Source organism: Bombus terrestris, chromosome 7 (assembly GCF_910591885.1).
Source record: "Bombus terrestris chromosome 7, iyBomTerr1.2, whole genome shotgun sequence".
NCBI classification, from domain to species: domain Eukaryota; kingdom Metazoa; phylum Arthropoda; class Insecta; order Hymenoptera; family Apidae; genus Bombus; species Bombus terrestris.
In genome coordinates, this window is record NC_063275.1 from 12,481,870 (window position 1) to 12,502,350 (window position 20,481).

Sequence of the window (20,481 nt, forward strand, 5' to 3'; positions counted from 1 at the left end):
GTCAGGCGTAAAAGGTTGGTTCGCGCCTGGAAACCACACGGTCTCGTGCGGCTTGAGTGGGGGGCAGCCGGACAAGTTCAGCACGAATATCGATTCAGTCTCGCACAAACCACCCCCATGTACCGTGCCCGTTGCAGCAGCTCCACCTTCTAACTTTGTTTTTCGCTCGGTATCATGACTGGTACATAAACAGAGAAGGAAAGAAAGAGAAGCACCGCGGTGAAGAGGCTGTGTGCACAGTGCACATCGTGCTCTACGAACGGGAAACGACTATAGTGGCGCGTTCAATTATTTCGACAACTATTGTGGGGATGTATTAGACGCGAATAAACCAGATCATCGTCGATAGAAATGTCTGTGCCGATGATGCTTATCGATTCGACAGCTAGTGTTGAAGAGGCATTCCATCATTTGTACAGTTTTTAGTGAGGTGGTCAAGTTTATTACATAAACTCGAGTCGTGATTAACGAACGTGATATTTTGTTCGTTTTATACGAAGAATATTAGTCGTCGAACGTATACTTATATCATATCGTGACGTATCTTCGTCATTATCTATTTTTTCCATTTCTTTTTCTTCGTTCTGAACTATCGTCTCCTTTCGTTTTTCTGACATATAAATCTTTCGTCAAACGGTTCACGCGACTGTCACGAGCTGTCGATTAAAATAGATCTTTCCAGCAAAACGTTCCGTCATCGATTCGCTGCATGCGACGAGCTATCTCGAAGGGTTGCGTTTCGTTCTCCTTGGCTACGCGCACTGATATACCTGATAAATTTAGAAAGCTGTTGAACGTTATGATCGAACAACTTTCATGGAATTAACGATTGACCTTATGTGCTGGAGGAACCCGTTATTGTCGTGAAAGCAGCCGGACGTTGCGAACGCAAAAAGAAGAACCGAAACGCAGGAAAAAACAGGAGAGTGGTAGAGGAACCGTGCAAAACTTGAAGATTGAGTTTTGTTTCCGTGGCTGTCGAATATGAAACGTTTCAACCACGGTCACGCGCGTCCCTACTTGTCTTGACTACAAGTCGTGGCTGAGCAAAGGGAGTGCGCCTCCGCTTCTTGAGAGATGTCTTCGATATCAGCGCAGGGGGTCGTCGAAAGAGCCAGCGCCGAGTTGACCAAAAGAATCAACGGTCTGGGGCTAAGAGCGTCTAAACATCATGGTTGGTGAATTAATTAACATTATTTTTTTTTTCTTGTAGTACGATATAGGACTTGAAGATACTTAGAGGAATCATACCTCAAATATGTATTTAAGGAATTTGGAAAAATGGATTGATCGAAGAGATTGAGGAATTACCGAGTATTTAAATGTGATTCTTTTTCAACCGAGTCGATCTGAAATTCTTAAAAGTATTTGTTAACATTGAAATACATGAATTTTTAATACATTATCAAGAAATGAGAAATACGATCAGAAACATTCTTTTGTGATTTTCATCTTTAAAATTATTAACGTTCTGTATCTTTTATTTTTAAAATGATTAACCTTTCTACTAAATACACAATTCAATATGGTATTTATCAAGCTTTCAAGCTATTGAATAACTTGCTGAGCAATAAACTCATTCGAGTAAAGACGATCCTCTAATTATTTCAAGCAACTTGTAACTTATTTTATCCTTCATGTGAATGGCTCGAGAATAATTTTAAATCGATACCTAATTTGGAATTGTCTAGCTTCATCCTAACTTAAACAAATAGTTCATAATCGTCGATTCTTTTAAAAAGAGCCTCGACAGAATGTTATTACCAATTAATATTCTTTCTCTTCCTGCCCTTTTTATTCGTTGTTTCATCGTGCTGGAATCTTAAACAGTCGCCGAAGCGGGGCGATCGACGAATTTGGCCAGCCATTATTGCGTAATCACAAATACCAATTGATTTCTGTTAAACCGCAACCCCGAACCGCTCCTTGGACAACGTTTCTTAATTCTGCATTATACAACATTACCCGGTGCATCGTATGTTCGGTGTTGTCCCGGCGATCTTCGTCCGGAGCGCTCGTTAAAGCGGCCACCAAGTGCTTTTAGTCGCAATCTGAACTGCAATGGAATCGATAGCATTCGTCCTCATGCACGTGAAAACGTAGAACTTAACCATCTTGTAATCTTTTACCTTGCATTCTATTTTCTATTTGCTTGAGAATTTGGGAAAGATATACATACATACATCATTCGTCTTCAATTTTGTGTGTTTTTTCTTTTTATGATATTTTTAACGAGTTTATCAATCTTTTCAGTGTAACTTATACCTTTACAACGTTATATCTTTTATGTATTTTTTATGGATGATTTGAGGTTTAATTTCGAATCTCATTTAGAGGTTAACCTTATGATACTTATATCTAAAATCTAGTATCTAAAACTAGAGCTTAAGTTTTAATAAGACACTGTTAGGCCTCGTGTATTGTTGAAAAATATGGCAAAGATGTTGGATCATTGTCGGCTGAAATATGTATTTAACTTCAACTTATCCTGGTTTCCTATGTTTCGTATATGAATATTAATCATCTCAACTATAGTCATACTAATTTAATTTCATTTACTAATGGAAGTATATTTCTAAGAAGTATTACTCTCGAGTATCTTTTCTATTGAATGCTAGTAGGATACGAATATCTGATACATTTGTTTATTTTGGATATACATTTAATACCAATTTCCAAAAACTGTTGAAATTAACAATGGCTAGTTAATAATGAAACATTATAGCTATATATGTACTGTGTATGTAGTGTATTATATTGTGCAAAAAGTATATTTAAAATATACTTTTGATTAAAAAATAAACTTATATAAATAATATAAAAATATATAGAAAAATATATTTATTAAAAAATTAGTATACAACATAAATAGCCATCTTAAACATATAATAAGAGGTTAAGATGACTGCACTGAATATCATGGCTTATTAATATAATGAATAATTAACTGTTTAAATAGTTTTGTAATCTCTGTGAAATACATATTTACATTAAATATCTTGTAGCATCCATATACACTTGCGAATTTGTTCCAAACTTTATCAATACAATTATCATAATCACGCCTTGTTACAATACTAATGACATTTCAAAATGTTTCGTATAACACATAACATACTCATAAAAAGTTTCTACAGATATTCGTTCAATTCGTTTGATTTCGTGCGCTATTGTAAAGGCAATAATAATGCAGTCATAAATGATCAGGCATTGTATGTTTTGAACGTGACACCTGAATTTATTTCAACCGTTGTTAATTGTGGTTAATTGTTAGCACGAGAACATCGTATCGATTGACATGACTAGGTCGACGATTCGCGGACCGGAAATATCGGTGAATCGGCGATTTGTCGTGTCTGACGAACACGAGAGCCCGAGCATCGGGTTTGCTTGAATGGGAATCCGGGAGACAAAAGGCAGCGTACGCATGCCGGTTTTCATACGGCCGAGAAGTCGCGACAGAGCAAGAGATTTATTTTAACGCGTAAAATAGGTAATCACCGTGGCGGCTGGATTGCCGCCAGAGCCCCTGCACGACTGATAAAATTGCGGCAGATCAGCCAAACCCCTCCTCTCAAACAATTAATCATTCGTTACTGTATCATCGCATGATCATCTTTGTTTCTTCAAACAAAAACCCAAAACCATCTTCTTAATCTTTTTCGTAAAATTTAGATGCTGCAAGAAAATAAATAGGATTAGATGATGAACATCATTCGATTCTCTATTTTTTTATTTTGATTATCTACGAAGTTTAGATTATTATAAATTATATTATACGAATGTGAAGGAATTACTCTGAGATCGAAGATTAGAAATTTTGTTTATTGTACGTCTATATTTGAAATGAAATAGAGCTTTTCTTGTTTTTTTAAATTAATATAAAATTATTGTAATTCTATATAGATACATAGTTACCTGTCATTATATCGTAAAATTATCATATTAATATAATTTCAACTTCTCTGATTCAAATGATATTCATTTTATAAATATAAAATTTCTTTCATGTTTGAATTTAACATAGAGAAGAAAATAAAAGGTTATTCGAGACATTTGTAATAATTTTCATATTACATCTTGTTAATTCGCCATCTGAAAAACAAATTATTACATTAAAGACAATTGGACCAATAAGTATTAATAAATCCCCATATTTTCATGTCCTCAATAAAGATCTCTGCAGGGAATATCTATTTACATTACACGTGGAACTGATCAATACTGGCTATAAATTTGAAGTGTCGTGGCGTATAGAAAATTTTTGTCACGCTGTAACGAATTTTATTCGAATCGGAAACATTTTTCGACAATCTATTCGATACATTCTTTCGATTGCGAATACCGGTGAAACTGTCATTCGATGAACTTATCGATCGAGCTACATCTCGCGATAGAATAGATGTGATGCGAGATACGTTATTGTTGTTCGATAGATGAGTTGGATAAGAGAGCAGAATTGTAATTTAACATGTTGACTGTCACATAAAGTTTATATATTTTTCTCTGGAAGTCGCAATAGATTGAAATATGCTACAACATAACATTTAATTTCTATATTAATTACAATATTTCCATACATACATTACAATAGAAAATTATATTATATTCGCGCATTCTTTTCTGATAACATTATTTAAATCATCCATATTGTTGGAAATTTGTTAACCTATGAGATTTATCTTGTACCAATTATTTTAAAAAATTTAGTAATGTGATTCATGGATGACTAAACTGCGGATTTTTACGCATTTGTGAGAAATGCTAAAGTGCAATAATGCACAGAATGTGAATAATTTACAAAAATGTATGAAATATCCAGAGTATAAGAGTCTCTATATTATTTAGCAGGTAAAATAATTTTTTGCTAAAGTTTCTTTTATCATACATATAAAACTATGAATTTACATATAAATCCGTAGTATACCAACTGCGACCATCGCCGTAGCAATCAACGTGTTAATCGTAGGTGGGCACAATTCGCGGGGGAAAAATGCTTGCCATGTGATAGAGAGATAGAGATAGGAAATAGAGATGTACCCGGAGCCAAATGGGACATACAGTTCGAAAATAAAACGAAAATAACTTGTCGCATCTTCGCAGCAAGTTTACCTTTACAGAAAAGCCTTTAAAGACATACTCTCCAGTCCTCATTACAAGCATGGATCTTTAAAAATTATATTGGATATAGAAACTTGTTTTAAACACCTTTATCTACACATAATATTTTTAATATTTTTATAATAGAAAAAAAGGAATTCTTTTGTATGTAAATGCTATTTTATGACAATTTATTTAATGTATGTAATTGTAGTTTATTTCAACTTATAGATTGTTTTAAAAATATTACTTGAATAATCGAAGAACTATTTGATCATTGAAAGAAGTTTATGTTTTAGATTATTTCTATAAACATCAATACGGAATCCTTCCTTCTAAGGAGACAAAGAACACCTTTGTATTGTTGATAATATGATGCCAATATTTTTTCAATGGGAAAAAAGAATTATTTTGAATTCTTTTGTAATATATTTGATAGAGGTGATTATGATTTATTCAAATTGATAAATTTAAAATATTTTCGTGGAGTTCCCTGTAAATCAATGATCATTGAAAGGATAGTTCATCCTAAATTTAACTTACAGGCAAACATCGTGGATATTTAAATTCATGAACAACATAGATTTGTTCCTGCAAACGAATGTTTCATATATAGATGTTCGATTATGAGTGCTTATAATCGAGAAAGTAAATATTTCTTTAAAGGAATTTACGAAAGCCTTTAACCTGGAGGAGCCTTCTGAAACCTAACAACTTTCAGCTTTATCGAGTCGATATTTCCTCTACACCGTTCCAAACGACTATGATAATACATTCATAAAAGTTTTAGAAGTCATCAAGCAATTCATAAATTATGTAACTCCTAGTCATTCTTAATAATCCCATTTAATCGCCTGTTTGATCCAAATGGACTATTGTATAATAATATTGGATGCAAAAACCATCTTAGGACACTCAGGATAAAACATTTCAATAGATTCTTTACTCTCTATTATATTTATTTTCCAAATTTTGTTATTTATCTTTAATATTGACAAAATTTAAAAATGTTAGTTGGCAAAGCATTATAGAAGTCAGGAGTATAGAAGAAGCAATGATTTGCAAATTTTTAAGAGAATAAAAAATCTCTAATAGAAAATAAAAAAGACAAATTTAATAAGAGGTATAGAATTGATTGAAAATATATTGAATTTTTTAACTATTGAACTACAACAAATAGTAATATTATTTATATAATTAATACATGCAATACATAACATAAATGAAAAGAAATTAATCCTAAATCTGGTGATAAAAGAAATACAATTATTATTTTGAATATTAAACAATCTCTATTGAAACGTATTAGGTATCAATTGGTAATTGAGACAAAGGATGATGTTTAAATAAACCATGGGAATGTTTCAGGTGGGGGAAAGGCGAGCGTCATGGAACGCGTTACGCACGTGTTCTGCGGGAGCGGCGGTGTTCCGTACACGAATTTGCAGAGCGCGAATAATGCGAACGCAACCCCGGAAAAGCCAAGCAGGAGCGTGCCAACGTCGATGAGCAACATGCCTTCGGTGAACAACAAGAGCCTGAGCAACGTCGGTATACCGGGCAGAGCAAGGATATCGAGAAATCGAGGGAAGAATGTGCCGTTGGCGAGCGGTGGAACGGGCGGATACGTCGCGCCCACCACGTGGGATCAGCTGATGCAAGACGATCATTTCCTCAGTAAATTCTTCCTCTACTTCACCGCCATCGAGAGAAGGATTTTGGCTCAGGTGCCAGCGATTAAACGATCGTTATTAATCTAACTTGCAACAGACTTGCACTCATCTTTGTTTCTTTCTTTTTTTATGTTCCGTCCTCAGTGAGAAGTAAGATAAGTTCGGTCGAAAGAATTACACTAGAATATACAATCAAAGAGGAATAGCGCTTATACCGAATACCTGATACATACTTTGTTATCTTCTTTTCTATCTGTTTTGTTTGGGAGCAGCTAAGAGGATTATATAAAATACTGTATGACATACATAGGACAGAAAGTGATTCCCTATGCGAAAGTACGTCAAAAACGTAGAATAATAGCTTTTCGTTGAAGGCACAGTATTGAAGAGAATGGATTTTGAGAATTTATTACGTAAGATACAGTTTATAAGGAGAATTTGTATAATAGAAGTTCGCTGATTTTTCTGTCACTTATGATACTTAGTTCAAATAATGGGAGTTTAGGCTCAGATAAGTAGATTGTGGACTGCTAAAATTTTATTTTACTATTATTGACGAAATGAAGTATTGTTAATGAAACTATCCACTGTACTTTCTTGAATCTAACTACTCGTAAAAGTCGCGCAGATTTTGTATAGAAAAGTAATGGGCATTATAGTATCTCTTGACCTTAAAATTAATTCTCGGATAAAAAAATTTCACTTGATACTACTAATTTAATTTTGCATACGGAATCCTCTTGTATAATATTGTTTCCATAATACTTTTGACTGTACTCTATATATTGCTGAAGCTTTTAATTCTATTGGAAAAGTAGAATGCGCTCAATCCTCAATTCTTGGCATTGATTCGCTGTGGAATTGAAGATAGTAAGGGTTGACGATGTGGATTAGATAATAATCATTTCACGGTCGTGCAAGATGATTCTTCTTGGTCGTAAAATAAATCACTTGTGATTAAGGAAAGTCTTATTGCGAGATGCTTTGTTAAATGACATATTTGTTTAGCAACGGACGTCAGACTTCTTGGCTATCGACTTGTGTACATACATACGTCGTGGACTCGGGCTGATTTACTGATTTATGGTTGGAAACGCTGTTCAATTATAAATAATAGTATTAGAAGCCTTTTCATACTGGTCGAATGATCTTTCACGGGAGATTAGACTGATATACGATCTTGCATATATCTTATACAAGGTTCTTAACTGTCATCTGGTTCTGGTTCTAATATTGGTTTAGATAATCTATTAAATTAAATTGTTAAATTTTAATTCGATGGATTATTTAATTTTAGAGTATTTAAATCCATTTCGTGTTTTAAAAAGTATAAAGTATTTTAGAATTAAGTAACTTAGTCCCAACTGTTAAGAGGATCGCTTATAACTTCACGATATTAGTTAAGAGTTAAGGATTTATGTCATAAAATTAAAGCATCATTCTATTCTCCTTGGGACAGTAAACATTGATTCTCTCATCTGCTTAGAACAGAACAATAAGCATATATAAATCTATAAATACATAATACAACTTATCTAGTTACTTAGACGCTCTAACATGATAGGATGAAAGGAAAAGTCTCTTAACAATACTGTTCAAGATTTAAACAGACGTTACCCCACTTTCTTTGAACGGTATATTAATATTGATTCAATCTTGATGCAGTTTTTATATAAGACGTCTATTCCAGGATGTCCGTCCCACAGGGTTCTACGTAGACTTTGCCAGCGTACCTCGATTAAAAATGGAAGCAATGCGTGCGCATTCATAAATATTTTATTAAGCAGTTGTTACAAACATATGAAATCATCCTGGCAAAGGTTTTCTAGAATAACTTGCAAACCTAAAAATAAAACGGAAAATCTAACAACATTGAGATTCCACTTCCATGATTCTTAATTTATTCCATGGCGAATCGAGTACCCGTGAATTTTTCAACATTGATGTACATTTCAATTTCTTAAAATTTTGCATCTTTGAAATATCTTATAATTTTAAAATCTTCTATTCGTGAAATTTTATATTTTTAAAAATATACAAAAATGTAACGATTCGGTGATTTACAGGTGTGCTTAAGATGGCGAGATATACTTTATGCGCGACCTCGACTCTGGGCAGGCTTAGTGCCCGTGGTGAGGTGTCGTGAGGTGCGTGCCATGCCTCCTAGTTCACGCACACGGCTTTACGCCTCCTTAGTTAGAAGAGGCTTTCATTCGTTGGTTCTTCTCGGCGCATCGGATGAGGATATCCCGGAACTGACGCACGGATTCCCATTAGCGCAGAGAAATATTCATTCGTTATCGCTTAGATGTTGCGCCGTTACTGACAGGGGGCTTGAAGCTCTCTTAGATCATTTACAGGTATATAAATACATATGACTTTCCTTAATACAAAACAATCATTAAATTTAAATATTTCACTTAAAAAATGAGCATTACCTTTTGATTGCAGATTAAAGTTACAACAGATTTTTACTGGTGTATAGTACGCAAGAATTAATTGAATTTTTCTTTCAGAAATGAAAATTTTTTATTCTAAATGTTTCGTTTATGTTATATTAAAAACTGACAATGAAAAAGTACGTTGGGGATGAACTTTCTTTCAAGGTTATTTTTCACCAACTTCTAAAGTTGAAAAATCAAAAATATTTGAAACATTCTGTACAATCCAAATATAGACATTTAAATCAACTGTTTTAAAAATGTTAATTATGCATATCTTGTTGTTTAAATAAATAAACTACTACAGACTTCATTCTTGTTTTCAAAACTTTCAAACAAATTACTATTTTCTTTCTTTTCTTCTTTATATCACTCATTTATTAGATACAGAGTAAATTAATGAGTAGATATTAAGGCAAGAGGGAGTAGAAATTTCTCTAATGTTTTTATATTTTTAGGCGTTGTTCGAGCTGGAATTAGCTGGTTGCAACGAGATAACGGAAGCCGGCCTGTGGACTTGCTTGACACCTAGAATAGTATCGCTCTCCTTGTCGGATTGTATTAATGTGGCCGATGAAGCTGTCGGTGCTGTCGCTCAATTGCTGCCGAGTCTCTACGAGTTCTCGTTGCAAGCTTACCATGTAACCGATGCCGCTCTTGGATATTTCCACGCCACTCAAAGTAGCTCCCTTAGTATCCTCAGGCTGCAGTCCTGCTGGGAACTCACTAATCATGGTGTAGTCAACATTGGTAAGGTGCCTTTGTTTTGAAATCTTGCGTTGTAATGTTATTCGTATTTTGCTTCGAATAAGACATTTCGTATGTCTTTCGATTAAAGTATAAGACATAGATTTTAAATAAAAATTGGAGCAAATATTCATTTGGAGTGTTTAGTAATACAAAATCAATATAACATAAAAGAGGGTCATATTACGAAAAGTTATTTTTGAATACAGTATCCACACTTTTAGTTATTTATGTTTTACTGTAGTATGAAAAAAAAATAAAAATTGAAAAATTGACATATATATCAATAAAAAGTTGAGCAATGTTCAATGTTGTGATAAAATGACAAATTGTCTTCCACTAAAGACACTCGAGGTGTCTGATATTATAACGTGGTTGGATATAATAAGAATAAGTACTAATTAGTCTTTGAGTTATCATGTTAGTTATTATAGTGGTATCTTCGTTGTATATGTATAGTAAAAAATACTCCAACATAACTCAAGACGTTAACGTCGCGTAAAACGGGACAGTTGCAAAATCGTTTTGCTAGGATCCAGGTAGAAATAATTCTTGATGACGATACCGTGAAATTAAGTCAGGTGGTGCACGCATCCGACCATTATAAATTTAGAATTAAGGAACACCGCTTTATTTAGCTTTCAAGCTGTCAGCAACAGCTCAGACTCATGCTTCTAAGTGAGTACACGTAGCTACTTCGAGGACAACGACCAGATGTCGTTATTTATATGGTAGTTTCGTATTTCTCTGTAATAAGTTAATGAAAAAGATTAAAAAAGAAAGAAAAAAGAATCTTAGAGAGTGTATAATGTATTCTTCATTTTCTGTCTTATCTTCCAGTACATTCCTTGCCCAATCTGACTGTCCTGTCGCTGTCCGGATGCAGTAAAGTAACAGATGATGGCGTTGAATTGATAGCAGAAAACTTATCCAGGCTTCGTTCATTGGATCTGAGCTGGTGTTCGAGAATCACCGACGCGGCTCTGGAGTACATTGCTTGTGATCTGAATCACTTAGAGGAGCTCACATTGGACAGGTGAGAACAGTTTAATTATTATAGGACTTAACATAAAAAGGGATCCAAAATTTGTTAAAGTTTCGTACAAAAAACGATGATAAAGAATGTATTAAGCAAAACATTAAATATTCAATAATGTAAATCAGTTGAAAAAAATTGCAACGTTGGTTTCCAATGAGTTAAGAGAAAAGGCATTCAGCTGCAACCGACGAAAATGAAGAGGCATACTTCTCTTTTTCTTAACTCTTCTTTTAAATCGCGCTAAATGACACTGCGACCCACCGCGGTGAATCCGTACGATCCATTCATGTTCTACATACTAAGCGCGTTAACAAGCATTCTATTTACGATCAACTATTGTGCAATACGTCCATGAATCAGCGATCGTCGATGCATTCAGACGCCTAAGGAGACGAACTAACAATCTAGCAACATATCGGCTGGCTATAGGAGATTATATATATATATATAGAATATACAGTTGTTCTAAGCGATACAGCGAAGTTCTAACTGATGACATTCACAGTCACATCCAAACACCTTGATTTTCAAATTGCAAATGATTTATCGGTCGATAAAAATTTCTGGAACTTGTTTTTCGAATAATACACTATAGGATACATTTTTTTAAATATACAGCAGAACACACTATATCTTTTACTTTTATCAACTATACACTCTTGTCCATAATTCATTCGCCACTTGTTAATCCTAAACATAATATTTATTAAAATAGATTTCTAATAATATCTTCAAAACATAGTATAATTTGGTTTTCTTTCAATACATACGACTTATAAACTTGTCAACTTCATTTTTGTAATTACAAAATTCATTTGTCTTTGTCTTAAATATATGTACTAATAAACTTTCGATAATTTATGGATAGTAGTGTATGTCGTTTTCGAATTTGGACTCGAATGATTTGGCTTCGTTTTCATGCCAATTTGTCATGAATGGAGACGTTAACGAATCTACGATGAACAGAAAACGATCATTAAATAATTTGGCGAAGACATCGTGGATCATTATAGATCCTTCCTTTATTATCTTAAAGTTTCTAATTATGTAATCATATAATCTTTAATTTAGGAAGTGAAATAATAATGTGTTGCTGCTATAGATTTCTCAATCTATAAATCTATGATAAATGCATAATTTAGATATAATTATTACATATATAGATATTACAGATGTAGATATTATTATTAATTTAGAAATTAGATTAAGATATAAGGATAAAGGTTCATTTCTAGGAAAGAATGATGTCATGAAAAATATGAATCGAAGAGAAACGAAAAAAATGAAAAAATTGCAAAGCTTTATATTAAGAGAAGAGTCGAAGCGAATAGTTTGTTAAACTTTTCTTTCTTCACCTCGCGTAGATGTGTGCACATCACAGATATAGGCGTGGGCTACATTTCCACAATGGGATCATTGAGCGCATTGTTCTTGAGATGGTGCATACTACTTAGAGACTTTGGACTTCAGCACTTGTGCGGCATGAAATCCTTACAAGTACTCTCCGTGGCAGGTAAGATCAACCTAAACCCTGCTCTATATGTCAACCTACATTGCACATCGAAATTTAAAGAATAAACTTCACCGTCCCCCCTTTCTCAAAGATGAACAATTATTGAACAAATGTTATTTCCAAACATTTACCCTTTTTTTCATATATAAATAATTGACCAATGGTCTTATAATATTTCACAAACAATTAAAAAGTATTAAAATTTACCTTTCAAAAATTTATCTATTTCTATTAAGTTATCCGAAAAGTTTCTTTCGGTTCATAAGGTGATAATAGATGAAAAACAATTTCTGTTTTATATTATTTTATTGAATTAGGTATGATCCATTTCGTTCTATTTCTATTATTATTCTATTATTCCATTATTATTCTATTCTATTGTTTCTATTATTATTATTATATAATTAATTGTTATTATTTCTATTATGTTCGTGCATAATTCAACAAACTAATATAAAACAAAAAACATTGTGCGTCTATTATTTCCTTATAAAACGAAAGAAACTTTTCGGCCAACCTAATATGTATCAATTATTGATGAAAAATCTTACATTCTTCCACAAAGAGAAAAAAGGTATTCAAAAGAATTAAGGAGTTAAGAAATTTGAATCATTGATCAATGGATCAAATTTATTTCTTTGTATAGATAAACTTTTTTATTTATACTATTTCACAAAGGAGAAAAGGTAAAAATTCATTTCTATTAAAGAACATAAATTTTTCACAGGGTGCCCATTGCTCACAAGTAGCGGATTATCGAGCTTGATTCAGCTTCGACATTTACACGAGCTAGAGTTAACTAATTGTCCAGGAACGTCTCAAGAGCTGTTCGATTATTTGCGTGAACACCTACCGCGCTGCCTAATCATCGAATAAATGACGCTTCGTTGGGAGCAGGGCAGCAGTTCCAGCAAATTCCTTTGCGTTCCACACAGAAGACGTTTCAATTCCTATAGAACGAGACGATAACATAAAAAAATGTTTCACGTAAAGCAAATTTAGAAGCAATATTTAGAACGAAAAAGAGTACTGACTACGAGGGGAGGAGACGATGCGGATACCGATAGGAAAGAAGCAATTGACGTCCATACACAAGCAGTACCGCAAATTATTGTTCTCTCTTGTAACAACAAAGGATATAAAAAATGAAAAAAAAAGGATATATAAGAAGAAAAAAAGAAAAACACTAGCCCTAAAAACATGCAAACATGTTAACACTAAGATAGCGCGTAGACATTTTTAATACACCAGAGCTCCTGTATGAATCGCACTCCTTTCTCGCCGATGCTAGAACTTCTGATCGGATCGTATATACGGTTCGATTAGTTTTGTTCTTTCCTTTTTCCTTTTTTGCATTTTTCGTCGAAACGCGTTTGAAAAAAAATATGTAAAAAAAAAAAGAAATGCAAGAAAAAAAAAAGAAAATGCAGAAAAGTATGCACCTCTCGATAAATCGATATCTTATATGGAGTCTCATACGTCGCCGCTTGATAATAGAGAAAACAGAAAACAGAAAGCAAACGAAGAGGCAGTTTAATTATAGTAGGTTCTCGTTAAAACGGAGAAAAGAAATGAAAAAAAGATATATAAAAAGACGTAGACATTGTACGACGAAATGACACGACAGACTCAACAACAGTTAGAACTGTGATAAATTTTTATTATACGTATGTTGTTCTACTTTGACTATATACATATGTTTAGGGCGTTGTTTAAACCTGCTTCAACGTTTTAAGGATGCGCGTAATTATCAACGCGTTAGACGCGTTGCTTTCTTTGAGAGAAAAAAAGGTATAATAAGCAAGCTACGATCGTAATAAAGTGATTAAAACAAAAAGATAAAAGAAACCAAAAAGAATACAGAAAAACATTCCGGTTACGTGTTAACGAGAACTTTTATTTTACGAGACATCACAATCCTGCGAGTTTTTCATTTGTTCGACAATGTGTTGCTAAATAAACGAATGAAAAAAAGAGAAAAAAAACGTTAAAGGTCATTGCACATGTATGTACTATTTAGAAGAAAAAAAAAGTTTTTAACTTATATTTTACCTATGTATATTCTGCTGTCATGTAATTAATGTTTCCTATATTTAAGGCTTACATCTAGCTAAGTTCCCAATGTTTTTCATTAAATGTAATGATATATCGCAATATAGAAAAAAAAACGTATTTTACGTGTTTAATACTGTTAACTATATTTCGACGGTTATTTAAAACAAGTCGGTGTCAGATACACACTAATGATCCAAGTCAACATGTAAGGTATTGAAAGAGAATTTTACGCCGCCGTTGCACAATAAGTGCAACGTTTTTATGTTCAGACTCATACTACCGAATAACTTCTGCGTAACATTTTAGCATTAACTCAATTTCTGACCGAACTGAAATTATTTTTTGTGTGTTACCACATGTTTAGCACATAACGTCTTTGTATATATTGTACAAATATGCGGTTAATAATTCTGTTACCAATCAAAACTAAATATATAAAATATATCCGCACAGTCGAAATTCTATCGGAGGTCGGGTCGCATGCGACGCAGGTCATGGATGTAACTTATAAGAGTGATATATGATAACATGATGGAATGTGCTGTGAAATAAAAATTTATTGATCTGAACCTATTTTTGTACTCTTAGGTATTTTCCCACCAAGTGAGTAATCCAAGTCCTGGCTCATCAATAGCAGCCTATAATACAAAAATAAAATAACCATTATTTTTCAGTATAATGCACAATATATTATTATTTATATATGATTAATAATCAATATCTTAATCATACACCTAAAGTATAAATACCTACTCCTAACGTATATGGAGGTGTATTTTTAGCTTCTGATTTCTCAGTCTCCCCAGACATATTTGGTCCTGTAGGTAATGCTTCTGTGAATGTTTCACTTATTACCCTGAATCGTATAATTTCTCCTAAAGTTTACAATTTTACTATCTTACGTATTCTTGTTTCATGAAGCAATCAAAGTTTTTAAGGTGATTTACCTGCATCCATAAATAAGTCATGTTTCTGACCATCTCCTGTATCATATTCCCATACCCATGCTTGTTCTATTTGATCAAATCTTGATGGATGTTGCAATTTGTTAGGTGGTATTACAATATCTTCAAAAAACCCTAATGTTACTGTAAACAATGTTTTTATGGTAAATAAATCATAAATTGAAGTAAACATTAATATTGCTTTAAGTATTACCATGAACACCATCAACACTACAGCTTCGTATCTTCCCTATTAATATCTCTTCCATAAATGGACGGAACACAATGAAACGAAATACTACTTTGGTATGAGATGCACCATCTCCAGGAAAAATATATGATTCCTCAATTTTTGTAATATCATGAAGAGCAATACAAAGACCAACATCAAGATAAACCTTGAACAAATAAATTAATAATTCTATCTAATTCCATCGGTGAAATTTGGCTGCAAATATTTAAATGAAATTATGATATCTTACCTTGTTAGCTAATTTTCTATTAAGTTCATCTGTAATAGCATCATTTAATTTTCGCTTGAATTCCCATGGTGGAATTCTAACTGTGTCCTTTAATTCCGTGAGGACAAACATTAATGTATTGTATATGATAAAACGACTAAAATATAAATCTTAATATAAAAAAAAAATCTATTGTATCACTAACACAATATTTATCTTCTGATTTCGAGAAATATCTGAAAGTATGATTCCTATCATAGATTTTGCGTGCTTTAAAGAGAGTAAACCACCATTACGAATGCATCGAAAAAAACTATATTACTGTCAACATAACCTTTAACGCACGTGCTTTAAGCAAAGAAGTGCAAAACAAGACTTCTCATATTTCGTTTCGTGTATTTTGTCGTATATTTATAGTGACAGATGTAGTATAAATAAAAAATAAAACTGTTTGTGATTAAAACAAAGATAAAATTGAAAATTTTCTTCTGTAGATCATTTAGGATTTAAAATAAAGGAACAACCGATAGGATGGATGTTGTAAATTCAATTCTAGAAAATAGCACTCAGGAAAAAGATATACATAAATCCACAGAAGTAAATAAAGACGTGGAAATTGAGACAGACTTAGGAACTCTTTTAGCGTTAGATTATAATACTGTGGACCTAAAAGCATTAAAGTAATCTACAAATCCTTTCCATCATTTTTATTTTTGTATGATCTGCATATATTAATTAATGTTTTATAGATCACAGACCGAACAATATCTGAAAAGTTTAACAAGGGACAACGTGCAAATAGTTATTAATAAAATATGGGAACTTCCAATAGAACGTGTTGATGAGGTAATAGTAGCAAAATTGCCCAAACAGAAATTTGTATTACCACGAGCTCGACAAATCCCAAAACCAAAACCTTTGACAAAATGGCAACAATTTGCTAAAGAGAAAGGTATCAAAACTAAACGAAAAGGTAAATCTAAACTTAAATGGGATGAAGAACTACAGGTAAGTTACAAGTACTCCTCTGAAATAAATTTTAACTTGTTGATATAAGCTTTTATCATATCTTAATATTTTTGTAGAAATGGATACCTACTTTTGGTTATAAACATAACAAAGCCATAGAACAGAAGGAGTGGTTGGTAGAAGTTAATAATGAAGGTAAAGCTATGGAAGATCCATTTGCAGCTGCAAAGACAGCAAAGGAAGAAAGAAAGTCTAAGAATGAATTACAAAGACTGCGTAATATTGCCAAGGCAAAAAATATAAAAATTCCAAAGGTAGGACTTCCTACTAGGGAACATTTTCCTGATTCACAACAACTTTCACAAGCCGTGACTATTGCACGTACATCAACAGCATCTCTTGGCAAATTCCAAGATAGGTATATTTCATATTGTATCATTTAAAAATTAATCATAATATAGTTATAATTTAATATAAATTTATATAAAATTTATATAAAATTCCTATGATATTGTATAGGTTACCAAAAGAAAAAGATGCCAAGGGTATAGCCAAGCAAGTTCCAGGTATGAAAAGGAAAGCAGAAGAAATTCCTAAAAATTTACAGGAAGAAAAGAAACGCAATACTAATCTGGTAGACAGTATTCTGAAGAGTAACACTAAGATTCTTCGTGAAGACTTCTCTGTACCAAAGTAAATTTTCACATTTTTTTTACAAGATTTATTAGTATAGAAAAGATTGTAATTGAATGTATTTCACAGAACAACGCCAGCTAAAGTAAAAGAAGACAAGAAAAAAGGTAAAAAGGGAGTAAAAGCTAAGGGAGTAAAGAAACCGAAAGCAGGTAAAGGACAACGGAATATGAAGCGTAAAGTTGGAGGTAGAAAACGAAGATAAAAATTTGTTGGTATTATTTCAATCCCTCTAACTTCGGTTATTGTAACTTAAAAACCATAGTATTAAATATGTTGAAATAAATAATATCAATACGAAAATTTTGTGTTAGCTCCTAAGTAACTCCCAAATAGTTTTAAAATTGACATTCTACAAATAAGTCGAATTTATTTTCACATTACCGGCAAGCAATACCATTTTTTAAAAACTTAAATTATCATCTAATATTAAATAAAAGTGGTTTAAAAATATGACAAAAATACTTTATTCGTCCCCTTTCCACCAAAAAAAAAAACTAATAAAAACTGCAGAAAAAATATAAAAGGAAGAAGATATAGTCAAGGTATAAAATTATATGCATATATAAAAATAAAATTAATCAAGGGTGAAGTATAATGAATCGCGAATAAAATGAACGAGTAGCATTACAAGTCGATAAGGCAGGTTGTCCCTTGGTCACAGAATCAGGGTAACGCGAAAAAGGTGAAAGGTCAAAAGTAGCACGGGATATCGACTCGGGATAGTCAAGAGGGCGAGGTAACCTGGTAGTGGGTGTAAGGGAGGGTAAGTGCGAAAGCTGGTTGCCCTAGAATCAGTAAGGGGTTCCACCCCGCATGTGATTTTATACATGCATGTTGCATGTGTACACGTTCAATGCCATTTGAACGAAACACAAACGCATTAGGATATCTTGCGCAATCTATAGGAATTGATATGATAACTACGTTCAATAGCGATGTTTCATTTTAATATCTTCATTCTTAACCGTACTTGCTCATCGTGGTCTCAATATTCTATTTTATATTATTTAAAAGTTATAAATAATCAATCTTATAGAATGTAGTATACTATTGCGGGTAAAATAAGGGCACATGGTTGAAGACGCAGTGGTATGATGTATTTCAGATTGGAAATGCATTATCCAACTCATATATCCTGTTTGATTATAATACTGTCAAGTTTGACATCCAATATTAGTTCAAATCCATATTTCAGTAAACGTAATTAAAAAAATGTGAAAACTAAATAGTTTATTTCATTGATTAATTATCATAATATACGGCTTACTTTAAATATTTTTTATAATTTTAATCATAATATATGCATTTTGCAAACTTTGCATCCTTAAATTTCACATAAATGCATAAAAATCCGTAGCTGAATTATGATATATGAAGATAGCTAAATTTTCCGATATCGACCAAGAATCGATATATTCTAAAATAATAATTTGGTACCATAACTGTATCTGTAATACATATATGTTCATATTTTCGAAATTGGTCTTTGTCTACAAGATTCTACAGTAAGATAAAAAAACATTCGCCATGCTACTTGCTAAGCACAAATTATTATTTTCCGAGAAGCTCATTACTTTAGTTCGATTTTGTTATTTACTTAAGACCAGGAACCGAGCTAGACTAATATTTTACTGTCGATCATGCATGACTCTGATCATGCTTATCAGGTCAGTTATCCGGGAAAGTATGTTTCCAGGATATTTCTTTTCTCCTTTAACCACAAGAGAGATACAGATGTCTGACGCATTTATTTATTTTACATAACAAAACATAACTCCAGAACTCGCTCCACGTCAGTGCAGGAACTGGGAGGGTGAATACTGACGGCCAGTTAACGAAGCAAAATCCTGGCCAGTTACCGCGACACTACTGTATAGTTGTATACAGAAAAATCGAATGTTGTTACGTCTACATGCGATAAAGCAAATCATCTTTGAAACTACTAACCTATATATTTACATATACGTAAATATATACTTTTTACAGAGAATTAATTGTGACTTCCTAATGAAACATATAACTCACATGAAAGCATCTTAGCTTTTCGTAAGTACAGATATTCAAAAAGACAATTGAAAGGCATATATAGGAAGGCGTTTCTGAAAGCTTCAGGAACATTCAGTACTCATTAAAACAAGGAAGAATACGTTTTAATAAACACGTCTACTGGATCCATGGGTATCGTTAGTTTCAAAATTATAAGTCGTTTCCACCAATCTATAATATATATTTAATATGACCTCCGCTCATTTCAACACACATTGAATTTCACACATTTCAACACACTATTTTCTCATAGAACTATAATTTAAATAATGTAAAAGTAGAATAATACTACACATAAACGGATGCTACAATAATAAAGTATGAAGGTATATTCTTCTGTTATTACTGTTGAATGATATCGTTACTACCATATCGCATTATATTACTTACTGTGCGAGATTTAGATTATAATAACAGCGAACGACGAAACATCTGAAGATCGAAATGTATACACACGTAAGAATCTATATACATACATATTTGATTACTTCGACATATTTCATTCGTTAGAACACTGTGAGCATAGCCTAACTCGATAAATTGTAGTAGTTCTAGATAAAACAATATGACACTGAACTCTTTTATACAGGTTCACAGTTGAAGACGTCTCATAATTCCCAATGAAACCAAAGATATTTGGATCCAACATTATTAAGACTATTTATTCGTTTAGGCAGTACTACATCTCTTGAAATTTAACCCTGAGTTCCTGAAAGACCCTGTATAATCGAGCGACGTAACGCGCGTGCGAAGATGGATATAGAGGAAGGGGTTGCTGAGCAGGACTACGGAGTAAT

At 32.7% G+C, this 20,481-nt stretch overlaps 3 protein-coding genes across 7 annotated transcripts; 2 read left to right on the top strand and 1 right to left on the bottom strand.

Annotated features, from left to right (window-relative positions):
- Nucleotides 1-113: 113 nt before the first annotated feature.
- On the top strand, nucleotides 114-15,137 carry LOC100644018 (F-box/LRR-repeat protein 16). The gene is made up of 7 exons (XM_003396506.4): nucleotides 114-1,174; nucleotides 6,469-6,827; nucleotides 8,840-9,133; nucleotides 9,673-9,964; nucleotides 10,802-10,997; nucleotides 12,365-12,513; nucleotides 13,241-15,137. The coding sequence occupies exons 1-7, from the start codon at nucleotides 1,078-1,080 to the stop codon at nucleotides 13,387-13,389; spliced, it is 1,536 nt and encodes a 511-aa protein (XP_003396554.1). The 5' UTR covers nucleotides 114-1,077; the 3' UTR covers nucleotides 13,390-15,137.
- LOC100645912 (DNA-directed RNA polymerase III subunit RPC8) lies at nucleotides 13,114-20,457 on the bottom strand. 5 transcript variants are annotated; one of them, XM_048407781.1, is made up of 9 exons: nucleotides 20,262-20,409; nucleotides 20,075-20,116; nucleotides 19,664-19,855; nucleotides 15,995-16,081; nucleotides 15,727-15,910; nucleotides 15,516-15,656; nucleotides 15,322-15,443; nucleotides 15,139-15,206; nucleotides 13,114-13,463 (listed from the first exon to the last, which is right to left on the bottom strand). In XM_048407781.1, the coding sequence occupies exons 3-8, from the start codon at nucleotides 19,754-19,756 to the stop codon at nucleotides 15,153-15,155; spliced, it is 681 nt and encodes a 226-aa protein (XP_048263738.1). In that variant the 5' UTR covers nucleotides 19,757-19,855; nucleotides 20,075-20,116; nucleotides 20,262-20,409; the 3' UTR covers nucleotides 13,114-13,463; nucleotides 15,139-15,152. The 5 variants fall into 5 exon arrangements, 4 of the variants coding, with proteins under 4 accessions (XP_048263738.1, XP_048263739.1, XP_048263737.1 ...); XM_048407782.1 differs by having other exon boundaries at nucleotides 15,322-15,386; nucleotides 19,664-20,457; XM_048407780.1 differs by having other exon boundaries at nucleotides 19,664-20,410.
- LOC100644724 (ribosome biogenesis regulatory protein homolog) lies at nucleotides 16,490-17,938 on the top strand. The gene is made up of 5 exons (XM_003396512.4): nucleotides 16,490-16,653; nucleotides 16,723-16,981; nucleotides 17,059-17,360; nucleotides 17,462-17,635; nucleotides 17,705-17,938. The coding sequence occupies exons 1-5, from the start codon at nucleotides 16,505-16,507 to the stop codon at nucleotides 17,838-17,840; spliced, it is 1,020 nt and encodes a 339-aa protein (XP_003396560.2). The 5' UTR covers nucleotides 16,490-16,504; the 3' UTR covers nucleotides 17,841-17,938.
- Nucleotides 20,458-20,481: the final 24 nt, after the last annotated feature.